The sequence below is a fragment of the Mustela erminea genome, chromosome 9, assembly GCF_009829155.1.
Source record: "Mustela erminea isolate mMusErm1 chromosome 9, mMusErm1.Pri, whole genome shotgun sequence".
Taxonomy (NCBI): domain Eukaryota; kingdom Metazoa; phylum Chordata; class Mammalia; order Carnivora; family Mustelidae; genus Mustela; species Mustela erminea.
This window is the reverse complement of record NC_045622.1, coordinates 112,525,659-112,539,439: the sequence shown is the minus strand read 5'-3', so window position 1 is coordinate 112,539,439 and position 13,781 is coordinate 112,525,659. Positions and strand designations below refer to the sequence as shown.

General features: G+C 66.0%; 1 protein-coding gene across 1 annotated transcript in view; it reads right to left on the bottom strand.

The window, feature by feature from the left end:
• The window catches only part of LOC116599986, a 40,364-nt gene extending 28,497 nt beyond the window's left edge, over window positions 1-11,867 (bottom strand). The window contains exon 1 of the mRNA XM_032359920.1: window positions 11,690-11,867. Coding sequence (XP_032215811.1) covers window positions 11,690-11,867 — 178 coding nt within the window. The remainder of the gene's footprint in view (window positions 1-11,689) is intronic.
• Window positions 11,868-13,781: the final 1,914 nt, after the last annotated feature.

Here is a 13,781-nt window from a genome sequence, read left to right as displayed (position 1 = left end):
ACTACAGGCCTTGGAGCTGGGGACGAGAGGCATCCCCGCCAGCCGGGGCCTCTTGGGGGACCACTAGCCCAGGTGGCGGGCTTGGGAGTTTGGATTGAACAGGTTTCAAAAGCCCCTCGAGCCTGCAGCCGCCACCAGGGTCCTCTGATAGGGGACCAGCCGGAGCCCTGCCCACGGGGGATTTGTGGTCTCTGCTGGACACCAGGCCACCTGGACGCGGACATCCCGCCGAGCAGCCTGGGGCCGGCAAACAGGAAGCATGGCTCCCAGGCTGGGGCTCCCGGCTGACGGGCCCACATTTCTCTCAGACAAAGCTGGGACAGCAGGCCAGGGGTCGCTGACTTGTGACCGCCGAGCCCAGAGGTTCCAGTCCCGGCCGTAGCACGAGGACAGGCTGGCCCCACAGACCTGGCAGTGCGCTCTCAATCCTAGCTGTGCCCCCGGGAATGGGGGAGCTTGTGGTGCGCGCTGAGGGCTGCAGGGTGCTAATGGCCTCCACGCTCCTCTCCAGAACAAAGCGGATGTCCCAGTTCACCCTCTTTTTTCTTTTCTTTTCCCTCCAGGGGCCCCGTCAGCCTAGGATGCACCTTCTGCCCTTCCCCTATGCCAGGCCCAGAGGGCACAGATGGCGGCGCATCGAGGGGCTGGTGGGCTGCAGGGAGGTGATGGAAGGTCCCCCGGGACTTCGGTGGGCCCCGGTGTCCAGCCCCCACTAGCTGCCTGTCCTCAGCAAGTGAGACCCAGGCTGAGTAGGGGGCAGGCGGCGGGCCAGGGGCAGGCGGGCCCCAGGGGATGACTTCGGGACAGAGTGGGGCAAAGACAGACCCCCTAGGAACCGCTCCTCCTGGGTCTCTGTTCCAGAGAGGGTCCCTGGGGAGCCTGGCAGACTGGGCCAGCTCTGGCCGCCCTCTGTCTGGGTGTCTACATTCACTCCGCAGGAGCAGAGGTCCAGACCTGGGCCACTCCAGAGAGTGGCAGAAGGCCAGAAAAGGGTGGGAGGGCTGGAAGGGGGTCCCCCCAGTGCCCCGCCTGGAGGCCAAGGTCCCAGCAAGACCACCTGGCTGCCGGAGTGCCCCGCGGCCCCAGAAGCCCAGGAATGTGTGGTGCCCAGACACGTCCCCGCCAGGAAGTGGCTGCCTTGCCAAAGGTGCCCCGGGCCGGAGCGGCTCCCCTGGCCGCAGCTGAAACGGCCCACTGTGTCAGCGACTGTGCCCAAACACAGGGTATGCTGCCTGGCGTCCGCACCGGAAATACCCCAGAGGCAGGGAGGGTTGTGGGGGGGGCCTGGGGACCCGTCTGTGAAATAAGTCATCCGAGCGCCCGGGCTGCTGTGGGCACGGGGCGGGGGGCACCTCGCCATTGGGGCTCCCTTTGGGGCTCCAGGTGCAGCTTGGGGCAGCACAGGGCGAGGTCTGGGGTTGGGACTGGGTAGGGCTCCTCTGGGGCTAAGAGGTGGGGACGGCAGGAAGTGCTGAGCGTGGACAGTGACAGGAGTCCCGGCCGTGGGGCCACTGACCGCAGCACCCCAGCCTCGGGTGATAAATGGCCTCCCCGGGAACCGGGCAGCCCTGCCAGCCTGCCCTCAGCCGTCCCCATTCAGCCTTGTTGGCCCCGAGGCCCACGGGGCCTCACACAGGCCAGCTTTGTACACGGGGACGTGATTTGCAAGGTGCCGATTCCGATGGGACTGTACGTGTGGGGCTGGCCCTGGGGAAACACGGGGTGTCCCGGAGGGTCTGCTAGCCTGGGCTGGGAGGCCCAGTGTCCCACACAGCCTGGGGACCCTGGGGTGCCGTGTCTGAGCTCAGCGCTCCCCGCCCCCAGAACCCCGAGGCGGGCGAGGGTTCTGGAGGCTGCTGTGGGACCCAGCGGGCAGGCTGGCTTTGTCAGGCTGTGGACCCGCCGTGTCACATGCGGCAGCCTGTATCTCTCAACTCGGTCCTTGGGCCTTAGAGGGCAGAAGTGGGGTGGAGAGCAGCATAGAACGTGGTGGCCACCCTACCACCCCGTCCCCTGCCCCAGGGTGCTGCCTGCCCACTTGCAGTGACCTGCACCTGGGAAGCTTTCGGGGGCGGCCCCAGAGCCCACAAGCTCACTGGTGCTCAACCCCAGTCTACCCCGTGGTGCTCAGCGACCTTTGCACCCCCCCAAGCTCTCTGGGGGCTTCTCTCGCTCATATCCCCTCCTCCAGGAAGCCCTGCTGGTCTCTCTGCCCCCCAGCAGAAGCCAACGCCCCGAGAAGAGAGCCCCGGTTGCCACTGCTGAAGTCGGCAGCCCACGGTGGCCCATCCCCAGGAGGACCCACCTCCTGGCCCATGCCCGCTGTCTGGGCCCCAAGTCACATGGGCACCCGGGGACCTGCGGCCGTGGGGAGTGGGCTGCCGTGAAGCTCCCTTTAGTCTGGACTATCAGAGACATCCTCGGGTCCCCCCCCAACAGGGCCCTGGGAGATGGAGAGGAGAGGCTCCGTGCTTCTGGGCGACAGCGGCGTTTGGGTAGGCTGGCCGCCTGCGTCCTTGGCTCCCGGGGACCCGGCGTTCCTGGCAGGGAGGAAGTGGGCTGGGCTGGCCTCGGAGTCTCCTGGACCTCACGGGCCTGCGGCTCTCTCTAATTGCTCTTTCTAAGAAATCCCTCAAAATCTTTTTCAGGGAGAAGAAGCCTCGGAGGAGTGGGCTGGTGGAGGGAGCAGGTGGCTTTGAGGGCGGTGGGGACGCCTCTAGCTCTGAGCCAGACCCAGCAGTGACTTTCCCAGATGCCACACACCGGCTCCGGGCACCGGGGCGGCTCGCGCTGCACCTCACGGAGGCTCCCGACTCCAGCCCTGCCGTAGCTCCGTCCTCCCCACCCCTGCCCAGCGGACCCATCCCTGCTGGGCAACCCCAGGGCTGGAGCGGCGGCCAGGGAAGGCCGGACCTGCTCTCCACACGTGTCTGCTGACGCCTGCGTGCGGGTTTGCGTCCTGCCCCGTGGGACCAGTGGAAACCATGAGTGGGTCTGAGAAACCCATCCTCACCCCATTCCGGCTTGGAGCAGGCAACCGAGAGCGTCAGGACCCTTCCCACCAGGGCCAGGCCCCAAGGAAACCAGGGCAGGAGGGCCTGGGTCACTCTCCGAGAGCTCTAGAAATCTGACAGCACCCCTGCTGCTCCCCCATCCTGGGTCGGCTTCGGTGCCCCTGGCCCAGGACCCCACTGTGCCCAGGACCCCACCGTGCCCGGGCTGGTCTCTTGCTGGCCCCCTGGAGTAGCGCCCCTCGCCCTGTCCTCACTGACCCCGCCCGGCCCATCTCCCTTCAGCCTCTCCCCGCAGGAGCAGTCCGTGCACCTGGCCCCCACCTTCCCCGACACAACTGGTTTCCCCATTGTCTCCTGGGAGGGGTCACCAAAGTCTGTGCCATTGGAGACCAGCCGGCAGGGGGGCCCCACGGAGTTGCCAGAGGGGGAGGGGCTTAGCAAACAACCCCTAGGCAAGCTTGGGGGAGCCCAGGGCCAGACCGCAGAGGACCGCCAGGAAACAGGACCAGGGACAGGACAGCCGGGCAGGGCCTCCAGAAGAGTGGCTGACGCAGGGGACAGAGGAGGGTGGCCAAGCGAGCTCCGCCGCACTGAGAACCAGCCCCCTTGGGGATGGGGTCCTTCGGGGTGGAGGCCGGCATCCCCCTAAGCTGTCCCCAGAGGAAGCTGGGAGGTGGACGGGCAGAAGGGGCTGCTGTGGGGACCGTGCTGGGGACACCGTCTTTCTCGGCACCCGCTCCCCCGCCCTGGCGCGGGGCCACGTGTCCTGCTGTGACAGCAGGGAGTCCCCTTCCTCTGACTTCCGTGTGGCCTCGCCCCCAACTCGGGTGCGTACACCCCAGCCTCTGCTCCAGGCCAGCGGGCTCCACGTCTTGCTCCCCACTCCCTCCCGCAGTGCAGCCCGGGGCCAGGGTGTCCAGGGCCAGCCCCAAGTTTTCTCAGGGACAGGTATTTCCGAGCTGAGCCCTGGAGAGGCCTTCTCAGGGGCCTGGCTTCCCCTTCCTCACTAGTCCTGTTTCCTGTGTTTATCCCGCCGGACTGAGAAGGAAGCGGCCTCGGGCTGCGCGGGAGGGAGGGTCCCGTGGGTCGGGGCCGCAGGCGGCTCAGGAGACGGCCCACTTCCTCGGGGCCTCGGGGCTCTCGGGGAGGGGCTGCTGGGACAGGAGGGACCCGAGGCCACCGACAGGGCGAGAGCGTGCGGCACACGAGGAAGCGGACGGGCAGGACAGCGGGCAGGATCCCCCTCCCTGAAGAGTCAAGCCAGGCCGGGGCGGCCGGAGGAACGGGGTGTGGGGGGGCTCTGCAGGGGAAGGCGGGGGCTGGGCTTGGACGGAGTGCACAGGGCGAGGAGAGTGACTGGCACTGATGGGCGGGTGGTCCGCCGGGTGCTGGGGCTCTGGCTTGGGTGCAGACAGTGTTGCGGGGGGTCCTGGGCCGGCCACCCAGGACCCGAGGCTCCAGGGACTTGCTCAGCCCTTGTGGCTCAGGCCTCGGGACCCATGGAAGCCCCAGCCGCAGGCCCCGGGCGCTCCTGTCGCCTCTGCTCGGGGCAGCTCCGGAAGGGGCTCTGCCTTCCAAATGCCACCTACAAGCCCCACTGTTCCCCATTAGGGCTCCAGGGGGCCCGCGCTCATGGGTTTCCAGGGTGGCCCAGGGCCTGAGGACCCTGCCGGGCTGGGCCGAAACCTAGAGCTTCCCGGGCTCCGGCCCAGGAGCCTTCCCTCCTCACCAGGGTTCAGGCTCAGGGCTAGAGGGTCAGTGCCCGCCCACAGCCCGCGGGGATTCCCCTTCCTCAGGCAGAGCCAAAGGGCCAGGCCCCTGGGGCCCGCTGGGCCCTCCGTCAGATAACCCAGATAACTGCTCATTGTCCAGTTCAAGCCCAAATTAGCTTCGGCCTTGGCGTGGGGAAAAGCGGGTCTGGCAGGGAAGAGGCCCCGGGGCGCTGGGGTTCCGGACTTGGGCCTGGAGGGTCAGATAAGCCTGGGCGGCAGGAGGCCAGACCAACCCCCCGCCTGAGCGAGTGCCCAGATGTGAGGGGGTGCAGCTGGGCGGGGCACCCTGCTCCTTCCGGGTCCTGATGTCCAGAGCCGGGTGCAGACCCTGTGTGCCCAGAGCAAGCCCAGGGGATGACCCCACCCCCCCGGGGCTGGTAGGCAAGGGACACTCGGACAGCTCTTAGAGCCACAGACAGCAGTCAGGCGAGCTGCTCTGCAGGTGACTGGGGGGTCTAGGGCCCTGGTAGCCAGAGCCGGGCATGTCCCCTGTGGGCCATGCCTGTCACCTGGGCAGGAGGGGCCCGTCCTGCTGGAGGTCACCGCTCCGCTTGGAGCCTCTGCCATGGGAGAAAGCACATGAGGAGGAACAGTCCTGTCCCGAGGTTGGCCTGCCACAGGGCAGGATGGATCCAGTGCTCAGACCTGAGAGTGCATCCCGAGTGCCTGCGGAGACGGACCCTGACGAGGCCCTGGCAGTGACGGGGCAGAGCCAGATCCCCAGCCCCGGCGCTACTCGGGGGCCCATAGCCTCGGCCTGCTGGGAGCCTGGTCCTGCTGGTACCAAGAGATGGCTTCACCTCCTGCGTCTGGCCTTGGTTGCCCGGGAAATTCAGAGTCCCCGAAGGCCTCTTGGTGCTTCTGGAGCGTGGGGCTCGGGGGATGGCACCTGGCCCACGAAGGGGGCTGCGGCTGACCCACCGGGGCCCGCTGCCAAGACCTAGCAGTAGCAGGGGGTCTGTGCTGGAGGGACCGGCCCAGCTGTCTCCTGCCACAGGGACAGGTGGGCAGAGCCTCAACGGCCCTGCATGCCTGGGGCCTCCCCCCATGTCCATAGTCTGCACAGGCCTCACCCGGGGGCCACCGGCTGGGTGACCGGCGCCGTTCGGCCGGCATGAGCTGAAGGGGACAACAGGAGGCAGGCGGCCGAGGGTGGGTTTTGGGGAGGGAAGGAGGCTCTGGGGCCCGCGTGGCAAAGACTGCCTTCCCAACGCGCCCCCCACCCCATCTGTCCTCAGCTGGGCTGCCCCCTCCACCCCTGGGGAGCCGCAGCCCCCACTCCCTGCCCTCAGACTTTGGGAGAGGAGAGGCAGGAGGGGCAGGGAGCAGGAGGCGGCAGTCCCTGCAGAGACACGGGGGCTGGGTGAGTGGCCTGAACTTCTGCTGAAGGTGACCCCCGCCCCCATAGTGGGGCAGGCAAGGCCTGGCCCTGCCCCCTGTGCAGAGAGCAGAGTGGTCCCCCACACCGGGTGGTACAGCAGCCACTTGTCCAAACCCCGATGTCAGTGGGGCCTGGATCCCCACTCAGGGGCCCATGGGGCGGCTGAGGCCCCAAGCATTGGAGGACAGGCCTCCATGGGCCTGCGCTGGGTGGGGCGGGGGGCAGCCGCTCCCTCGTGGGTGAGGATGTGGGGTCCCTGGGTGGAGAGAGCAGCACGAGTAGGACGGACGTGAGGGTTTGCACCACACAGCCCAGGGATGTCCCGGAGCCAAGGTCGGAGTGTCCCTTCATGTGCGGGGCTGCACGTGGCAAAGCTGGTGCGTCCTGCATGTCTGGGGGCAATAAGCCCTCACAGAACCAGAGCGTCTCCCCAGGCCCGCGTCTCCAGGCCTGGGCTCCCTCTGGCTGCTGTGCAGCGGGCAAGGACTTGCTCTGTGTGGCAGCTCTGAGCAGAGCTGGGCACTGAGGGCAGAGCAGGACTCTGGCCTCTTAGGCCTCCCTTCCTGCGGAAGCCTCTAGAAGACCAGCACTCGTGCCCGAAACCCCTGCAGAAGCTCAGAGTCACTCCCAGGATCGTCTTCTCTCCTCCGGGCCCCTTCCCGCCCCCACCCTGCCCTCACAAACCCCAGCCTGAGCCCTGGACGCCTCAGGGCCAGGCACCGGTTACAGAGAGAGACACATGGCCTCTCTGCAGCCGGCCAGGCCCAGGCCCCGAGGCAGGCAGGCCAGGGACAGGGACCCCCGGCCGGTCTGTAGGCTCAGTCCGGCTCTCCACACACCCCTTCCTCTGTCTCTGCCATGGTCCCAGATTTGTCCAGCAGCCAGACCTGTGGAGAGGGACAAGAGCCACTCTTCCGGGAGGGTGGCCTGGGGCAGGCGGGGGAGGGCCCTGTCCTCAAGGGGGGGCCACAGTCCTTCCCAGAATCACCAAGTGTCCCCCCGTCCAACAGCAGTGGGAGCCGACCTACTGCTCCTCTGGTGAGTGGGGCCGGAGCGCCGCAGGGAAAGAGTCTGGCACAGCTCCACTGGGTTCCCTGGGGCCTCCTGCCCCTTCGCCGTGGGGACGCCGCCTGTTCCTCTGGGTCCTGCTTTTGGGGGAGGGGCATGCCCATGAGCAGCGCCCCCCCAGACCCTCCTTCTGCCCCACCGTGAGCCGCCAGCTGTCCTTGGAGGCCACCCCTGGCCTCGGGTCTCTCAGGATCCCCCTTGCCCTGCGGCCCTCAGAGCCCTTCCCCTAAGCCCACAGGCACATCTAGGGCTTCATCAGAGCCGGGGCCGCATGTCGTGCTACGGGTCCTCCCTTGGTGGCTCCCGAGAACTGGCACCTGGCCTGCAGACCTCGAGCTGCACCTCCTGCCCCAGGACCCCAGGAGCGAGGAGGTGAGGAAAGGAGGCAGCCGGCTGGGCGGCCCCTCCCCGGGGGTCTGAGCCTTGAGGCCTGTAGTGCTCTGGAGGCTGCAGGGAAGGGCCCGTGGGCCGTGAGCAGGTCTGGGCTCCCTGACTACGCCTCCTCTTCTCAGGGCTGATTCTGGACTCAGCCCTGCCGGCGGGTCTCGTGGGGGCCACTGCTCCTGCGTGAGGGTCCTAGGAGGGACGGGTCTTCTCAGGAGACCCCTCCGTAGGCCCTGGCTTAGGGGTGCCTGCCCAGAGAACTCGTGCAGCCCTCCCAGCAGGAGTCCCGTGTCCCCGAAAGCTCGAGCACAGTGAGAGCCAACAGCGGGGCTGGGGGCTGCTGGGCTCATCCTCCAGCCGGAGTTGGGGCTCTGCTGAGGCCAGATTTGGGGCTCCCTTGAGGCCCAACTGGCAGGTGGGCTGGGCCCAGTAGCAGAGGGGCCTCCAGCTGCTGGGATGAGGGTCCTGGTCTCAGGGAAGGGAGAGGAGGCAGGGTCTTTCCTGGCCCCTAGACAGCCCGGGCAGAGGGACCCAGCTCGGTGGGGGGAGGGGGCTGGGGTCGCTTGCCACCTGCACCCCCCCAAAAGCCCCACCTCGATGGCCAAAGTGGATGTCATGATGCCCACTGACCTCACGGGGGCGCAAGAGACAACAAAATTTCCGAGGCTCCCGGGGAAGGCCTTTTGTGACTGGAACCTCCGGGGACAAGCAGGCTTCTGGTGGCCCCAGCTCTGTCCCCAAGATGGGAACACTGCCCACCCCTCCCAGCCCAGCCCCCCAGCTGCTCCCCAAAGCCATGGCTTCCCCCTGCAGCCGCTTTGCCCCTGACCAGGTCCTCCTCCCCCGGCGCTCCGGCCCCTCCCTCTGCTCCCTCCCCATCCCCCAGGGCCAGGCTCCTGGGACCCGGAACTGGGAAGCCCCACCCCGGGGCTGAGTTGAGGACGGACACCTTCCAGGGAGGGGGCTCCAGGACACCTGGAGTGGAGTTTAGGGGGCGGGAAGGAGGGGACTGGGCAGCTCTGGAAAAGGCCTGGGAGGGAGGGGTGGGGCTGCTGTGCCAGGGGCCTGGGAGAGGCTGCAGGGGTGAGGCTGGGTGAGTTGGGCCCCAGAGCTGGGTGGAGGCCCAGGGTGGGGAGTGGGGTGGAAGACCGGTAGCGGCAGAATCCAGGGGCCGACAGGGGAGGGACAGGGGAGGGACAGGGGAGGGCGCCGCCCCGGGCCGGAGGGGGGAAACATGGAGGGGAGGGCAGGGGTCCTGGGGGCTCCTGGGGGGCCCTGGGGGAAGTGGGGAGTTGTTCAGCAGGGTTGCCCAGTGCAGGGCCCTTCAGAGGAGGCAGAGGGGACTGTCCAGGAGCAGCTCCAGACAAGGACACCAAGGGGAGGCCGGAGCAGCCCGGAATGTGGGGGAGACGCGGTCTCTGGGGTCTGTGACTGACAGGTGCCAGAGTGGAGACAAATGCAGACCGTCCTCCGCTAGGTACTGCGCAGCCATAGAAGGCTGCGGAGCACGGGCAGGGACTGGACCAGAGGCCAGGAAGCTGGCTGGAGGAACTTCAGGTCAGCTGGAGGGCTTGCCCCCTACCCCCCGCCAGGCCTCAGATCTCTCCCACCAGCACCACCAAGGTCAGTCCCCAACACCGAGGAGTAGATGGCCCCGGGCCGGAAACTGCAGCCAAATTCCCCAGTCACCTGTCCACCACCCAGAGGGAAGCTGAGGCCTGGAAGGACCCCTCCCCACCCCCGCCTGGACCTCCAGGCCACTGGGCCTCCTCTTAGCGGCCAAGGGGAGCCCCTTCCCCACCCAGGCCTCTTCCCCCCACTTGCTTTCAGTTCCCCGTGGCCAAGGGGGGCTGCCCTATGGTCTTGCCACTCACGGAACTGAGAAGCCCCTGGGAGGGCAGCCCTGGGTGGGGGGCAGGGAGGCGACGGGGAGAAGAGCCTGGCCCTGACATGGGTTCCCCTGGGGCACGGGCCTCCGCTCTTCCCCAAGAGGCCCTGCCGCATAGACAGGGAAGACAGGAGGCCGTCGTGGGGTCCGGGCCCTTCCCTGCAGGAGACCGCTGCCGTGGGGGGCGCGGGGCCTGCCGGGTAAGGGCCAGCGGGCTTGGCTGGCGTCCCTGCTGGCCACACGGCGGGGACCAGGAGGGCCTTTTCGTGGAAAAGCGATCAAAAGCTGCCTTACACGTTTGTTTTCTCTCTAACCTTTGCTTTCCTTGCTTATGCAACATGCCCCGCCCCGCCCCGCTCCGGCCTTCACCTCTGCCAGGGAGTGAAGCGCAGGGAGCCCCAGGGCACCCAGCCTGCCGCTGGCAGCTTGAGGGGTGCTCGGAGCCCCTGGGGGACTAGGGAGGGAGGCCACGGGCCACTTGCCCCGTCAATCAGCCTCCCCAGCCCAGGCTGGCAGCCGGGCCTTTGAGGGATTTCTTTGTAGGCTTGGGGGTGGGGGCTGGCTGGGTGGGGAGGTGCACCCCAAGGACAGAGGTGGGAGGAGGCGCAAGTCTGAGTGTGTTTGGGCCGTTTTAGGAGGGGCTGGTGAGGGTCCTCCGAGAGTCTGCTGACAGGGGAGCTCCTGAGTCCTCTTAAATCAGCAAACCTCATCCTTCTAGACAGGATTTGGCTTGTGGAAATGGCCCGGAGGCTCCGGAAGCCAGATATGGGGAGGCCCAAGGTGGGGGAGAGGCCAGGACAGAGGAGAGGCTCGGATGGGGTAGAGGCCCAGGTCAGGGGAGAGGGGCAGGTGGGGAGGCTTGTTGCTGGATTGTAGGGCTTGTCTCCGTGTTTGGGCAGCCACCCCTCAGCAGACAGGTGGTTTGCAAGGGCTCTCGATGCCCTGGTTCCTTCTTCCCTCGGACAATCTCCCAGCAGGTGCTGGACGATGGCCAGGGGCACTGGGCCAAAGCTGTGCACCTCTGCGGTCACCCGCTCACGAAGACGTGAGCTACGGCTGGACCTGCTCCGATCAGTTCTGAACACCCCCACCCCCACCCCGCAAAATCAATACTCAGTCATCACTGACCTGAGCTTCGGGCAGAGACGCTATTCCCGGAGACATGGTGGGACTGAGCCATGCCACCGTCCAGACCCGTCACAGGGCCCCGGACCCGTGAACAGGACGGAGGCATGAAGAGCGTCACCATGGGTCCCCATCGGTGGCGCGAAGCTCTGCCCGTCTGCCCAATTCCATATGTTTCTGATTTCCTCTCATTACCAAGGCATTTTGGGGAGCCCACTGGGAATCCCAGCAGGGCTGGGCGCGTCTTTCTCGCGTACGGTACGCCGCTCCGCCGGCACCGTCCGCTGGGAGGTCAACCTTTCCTCGCCGCACGGCCCTGTACTCAGGTCGCAGCTGCGTGGTCGGCAGTATGATTCTACGGTCGCCGACACCTCAGTTTAAAAAGGACAGAGGTCTGCACCTTCCAGAGATAAAACACGCGGTGCGTGTAACGTGCGGATTTGTTCTGGAATCCACCGTTCTGTCCCTCTGATGTGTCTGTGCGTCCTCCGTCCAACAGCCATCGAACCCTCCCTCTCCGGGGAGCGGAGTCCGACCCTCGTTTCTCCTTCTTCAGAGTTGTTTGACTCTTCTAGAATCTTCCCGTTTCTGCACAAACCTTAGAATCAGCTCATCCTTTTCTGAGCCGGAGGCGGGGCAGCAGGGTAGGGGCTGCCGGGAGGAGAGCTGACATCTGAACGTTTCTGGGTCTTCTGACCGTGAGGAAGGTCTCTCCCCTCTTGTTCCGGTTTCTCACTCCTCGTGGGAATACTTTGCAGTTTTCAGCGAGTAGGTTATCTTCCATCTTTCGGATGCGTCCCAAAGTTTTTCATATTTTCGACGCTGTTGTAAATGGTATTTCCCGCCTCAGCCTCTGCTTGCTCGTCCCTACTCCCTACCCACGTCCCCCGTGTCGGCGCCGCTGGCCTGCGGCTGCTGAGAATGCTGCCTCGTGCTGTCTGCGCCATCTGCACGGCGTGCGGTGATGTCATCTCTCCCATTTCTGATACTTGGAACTTGTGTCTCTCTGTCCCTCTCCTCCTTTGTGAGACTCTGCGTGTGGCTGGTTGGGTCTTACCTGACTTCTGCTTGGTTTCGGCCTCGAAGCCGGGAAAGGATGTGGCTCCTCGTGGAAGGGAGGCCGCGTCTGCAGGCTCCGAACCATCAGAGGCGTCTGGACGTCGACATCCAGCCACGCCCCCGCCGGGCTGAGACTCTGGCTTCGCAGCCGCAGGCTCAGACACCCTGACCGTCATCGTGTGCCTCTTCCCCGGTGAGTCGGCGGGCCCGCTGCCGGGGGTAGAGGCTTTTCCCGTTCGGTTTCCAAGAGTTGATGAGGTGGGGCTCATGTCTCGGGGCCCTTCCAAGTCTCCTCAAGGAGCAACTTAGCTCTAAGCAAGGAATTCCTTCACCTTTACGTCCCCGTGCCCCCTTCTGCACACCCACGTTCCGAATGCTGGGACATGGCTCTGGGCGAGCCGACCCCGCTCGCGGAGGAGAGACTGGACGGAGACACAGGGCCCCTCGAGGTGCTGCGACGCAGAGGCACAGTCGCTCTTCCCGCAACGCGCTTCTCCACCTCCCGGGCTCATTCCCCAAAGGCGCGTCCCTTGTATAATCTGAGCAAAATCTGTCTCTTTATAAAACACGGGGAAAGTTCCCTGGGAAAGAACACATGTCACTAATGCACGTGGGTGACAACACGACGGCCCCCAGCCCCGATGGGTTTCCCACACCAGACAGAGTGCCCGTGGCTCGGCCCACCCCGGCCCGCTGGGGCGCTTGGCGTCCATCCCAGGGAGGCAGGAGTCAGCGGGGGAGGCCGGCTGCTGGTTACGCAGAACCATGCTTCCTGCCCGGCTCGCAGCACAGCTCAGGGTGGGTGTCCGAGGGGTCCTTCACGTGGGGACTCGGGGACCCAGGCCCCCCGCCTCACTGCTCTGCCACCCTCCGGAGCACCAGCCTCCTGTCTTGTTCTGATGCGCAGAATTTGAGGTGCTTGGGGACTGTTCCGGGGGGCATCCTTTTGTGCTGTGCTGAGTTCAGGCTCAGGGATTGGGTGGACCAGACCGTCTGAGAGGCCCAGGGACATGAATGGGTGACGTCCACCCAGAGAGGATGGGAAGAGGACCAAGGTCCAAACGCAGAAGACACAGTGTTTGGGGGTTGGGGAAAACAGACTGGGACAGGCCACGGGCTTTGGCTGTCAGGCCATGGAGACCCATGAGAGGGTTTTTAAGAGAATGTTCCAGAAAGAGAAGGCAAGGGGAGAGGCAGCTGGACAGGGGTGCAGGCGTAGGGTGTTTGGAGAGGACGCGCTCGCTTACAGCACAAAGCGACAGTGAGGAGTTGGCGGGACCCGGGTGGCGGGGTTTCAGGGCGAGGAGGGTCCAGCGCCCCTAGCCGCCAGCCGGCCAGGATCCCTGCCACACCCCGCGGCCCTGCCTCTGGGGAAATCTGATGGCCAGGCCAAGGGGGAGAGCTTTCTTGGGCTTCCATCACCCCAGGTGGAATGTGTTCCCTTGGAGGTACTAGTAGGACCCTCTCTGGGCAGGAATTTAGGAACTGCGTTGAGGCTCTGGGTATGGAAGACTGGACCAGAAGGGGCCCGTGGACACCCCTGAGAAGCAGCTCCATCATTGTAGGAAAAGATGATGGTGCCCTGAAGAGGGCGCTGGCAGTGGGGACAGGCAGGTGGGATGGGAGGTGAATGCGAGGCCGCCGGCCGGTGCACCAGTGCTGGAGGGTGATGTCCAGCCCCCCTCCCCCAACCCCGTGCCAGGGCGTGGATGCTATGAGCTCCCGGAGGCCAGGCCACTGGGACGGGAAATGAGCAGAAGTTTGGCTGCGAATGGGCTGAGTCGACGGCACCTTTGAGAAAGCCCCAGGCTCAGAGGGCTGATAGGATCCGCACACTTCCGTGGGGGTCCCCCCTGTTTAGACCATGAGTGATTTGGGGGTCCTAAATGTGATTATCTCGAGAGTCTGGGGGAGGGACAAAGCTCTGTATGAGCCCAGGGTTATAGGTAGGAGCCTGGGAATGACAGGCCTCCTGGGCGGGGCACGGAGGGGAGCCTCCCTCGAAGGGGTCACTGTTTCAGGGGCAGCTGAACAACCAGGAGGAGGTCGCCAGATGCGAAGGGGGCTCGGGTGCTCTGGAGCAGAGGACA